At 30.1% G+C, this 2,674-nt stretch overlaps 1 protein-coding gene across 1 annotated transcript; it reads right to left on the bottom strand.

Moving 5' to 3' along the window:
• On the bottom strand, positions 479–1,257 carry LOC107637719 (leucine-rich repeat extensin-like protein 5). The gene has a single exon (XM_016341076.2). The coding sequence runs from the start codon at positions 1,148–1,150 to the stop codon at positions 725–727; it is 426 nt and encodes a 141-aa protein (XP_016196562.1). The 5' UTR covers positions 1,151–1,257; the 3' UTR covers positions 479–724.

Genomic DNA, 2,674 nt, shown 5'->3' with positions numbered 1-2,674 from the left:
TATCTTTTTTTTAATAAAAAAGACGTTTTATAAAAAAAGGGTATTTTTGTCATTTAGAAAAAAAAATTATTAGAAAGGACGATTTTAAAATGTAATACAACATTAAGGACGATTCTAAATCAAAAATTACATCAGAACGGTTTCGATTCTAACCCTCAACGTTAGGGAACAAAACAATACTTATTCCATAAAATTATTATTTATGGAGTCTCTTAATCTAAGAAAATTTTTGCTTGACAAGAATAATTTTTAAAGACTTCTAGATGATAAAAAATTATTAATGAACAAATTAAATTGTTTATCTAAAATTTCTTGATAATACAATCAATTTAGATGTTCACTCTAAAATAATTGACCCAATGAATATAGGTTGCAAACATTTAATGATGAAACATAAATCATAAGCAAATATAGGAAGGCATATTTAATCAATAAAGAATATCTGAATAGTTGAAAGGAGAAGACATCATCATAATAATTTCATGATAATAAAGCCATAATCTAAATATAATTAATGATGTATAAGAGAAAAGTACAAAAGCAATATCAATATAATAAACTCATGAAATTAAAAAGAGGAACATAGTGTTTCTTACACCAAATTAAACAACAAAGATATAACAATAATGATAACATCAATCATAAAATTCTAATACTCTCACATGCATAGCCCCATGCGTAAGGAATACCATCCATATTGCATGTAAGAAATGGAAGATTTGAATTAATGGGCAGAAGGTGAAGGTGGTGGGGAGAAGAAGGGAATGCTGGTCGGGATTGAGGGCATGTTTGGCAATGGTGGAAGGCTCATCTGTGGGACTGTTGTTGGGATGGTAGGGATGCCAGCAGGAAGAGGAGGCAAAGTCGTCACCGGCTTCGGTAGCGATGATGATGGCTGTGGCAGTGATGGTACAATGGTGGGCAATGGAGGAAGGTTGCCCTGAATTGAGGGCAATGTTGGAATTGAGGGCAGAGGTGGCAATGTTGCTGTTGGTTTTGGCAAGGTTGGAATATTGATGCCAGGGGGCAAATTCGGTATTGCACTTGTTTGCAAGAGATGGCGAGCTGCTAGGCTCATGCTCATGCTTGACAAGGTGATGAGAGCAACAAGGAATGAATCCATGATGGATCTTCTTGATGATGATGCCATGATTTCAATGAACTGAGAATGGGATATAGGTATGTGTGTGTAAGTTATTTAATTTAATTTGCTTTTGGATTATGATTGCATTGGATGAGAAGCCAAAGGATGGTGCATGGTCTTATATAGGGCTTGCTAGAGAGTGTGATATGCGGACACATAACATGTTTAAATTTCAATTATTCAACATATAACTCAAGTTTGGAGAACTAATTGTTTTTGTTAGCTCACCTTCCTATTTTTGAATAAATCGTTTTTTATTATATATGTTTCTTTATTGATGTTGATACGAGGTGGTTGGTTTCCTATATGTAACTTGTAAGAGATATTCTTATTGATGAACACAAATATTCAAACGTAGGATGACCAACTTCTGATCTGATGCTTTATTCTACGTAATAATAATAAAAAGATATTATTACTAGGATAAAGTGTTTTCTGGTTTCTTGTTTAATTTAAAGAATATTTAATTTGTACTTTGTAGGATAGATGTTTGGAAGAAGGGGGGTTGGACAGATCCAAGAGTTGGTTTATCTAATGGAGTAGTTCGTTAGTAGAGTAAAAGGGGGCGATGGCCACCCCACCGGCTATTTCATGATTATTACAATGCTATATGTATTTTGTAATTATTAAAAAAATGGGTAAATACTTGAGCTTCTTTTGTGTGTTTTTTTTTTTTTTTTTTTTTTTTTTAATGTCTGTTTATCCGGAAAATTCTGAAAGAGAAGGTAGATAAAAATACGTTTGTGCATAGTAATTTTACATGTGCCGAAAAAAAAAGGAAGAAACTTTTGTTAAACACAAAAATGTGAGTGTAGTTGTTGTAAATATAGTCTAATTTATTTCGAAATTTTGGCCCGCATTTATTCGATTTTAAAATTTTTCATATTAAATATATATTAGTGTAAGTTATTATTCCTCCAATAGTTTTCATATTATACTATTCATAGAACATAAATAACACTATTTAGTTTTGGATTTTTTATTTAAATAATAAGATATAACTTTTATTAAAATGTGTAAATTGTCAAATATTTATTTATATACGTTATGTGATACCTACCTCCCGAATACTAAAATTCATATCACAACAAAAATATATTCCGGACGTCCAATCATCGAGATATGTTGCTTTATGTTACAGATTTTGGGTACATTTTGGGATATGAAATAAATACCGAAAATAAAACTATGCACCCGGGATAAGTTTTTAGTGGTTTTCGAGTCTTAATATTCGAGATACATATTCAGACTATAGAGAGTTTTTGAATGGAAAAAGTATTTTGTGGTGCTTAAAGGATCAAAATTAGATTTGTATGCACCGTTATACATAAGTCTAAGGGAAAATTATTGTAAAGGACCGTTAAGAAGATTTAATTATTAAAAAGGATCTTTAATATTAAAATTATTAAGAAGGACCAAATTTTTTTATAATATTAAAGAAGAACAACCAAATCTTTCTATAAAAAGATAAATATATCTTTAATTATTTTTTATTTATTTTTATAATTTTTATATTAATAATTTTTTTCT

This window comes from Arachis ipaensis, chromosome B04 (genome assembly GCF_000816755.2).
Source record: "Arachis ipaensis cultivar K30076 chromosome B04, Araip1.1, whole genome shotgun sequence".
Lineage (NCBI taxonomy): Eukaryota > Viridiplantae > Streptophyta > Magnoliopsida > Fabales > Fabaceae > Arachis > Arachis ipaensis.
The sequence above is the reverse complement of the archived record's forward strand: the minus strand, read 5'-3'. Positions and strand labels throughout refer to the sequence as shown.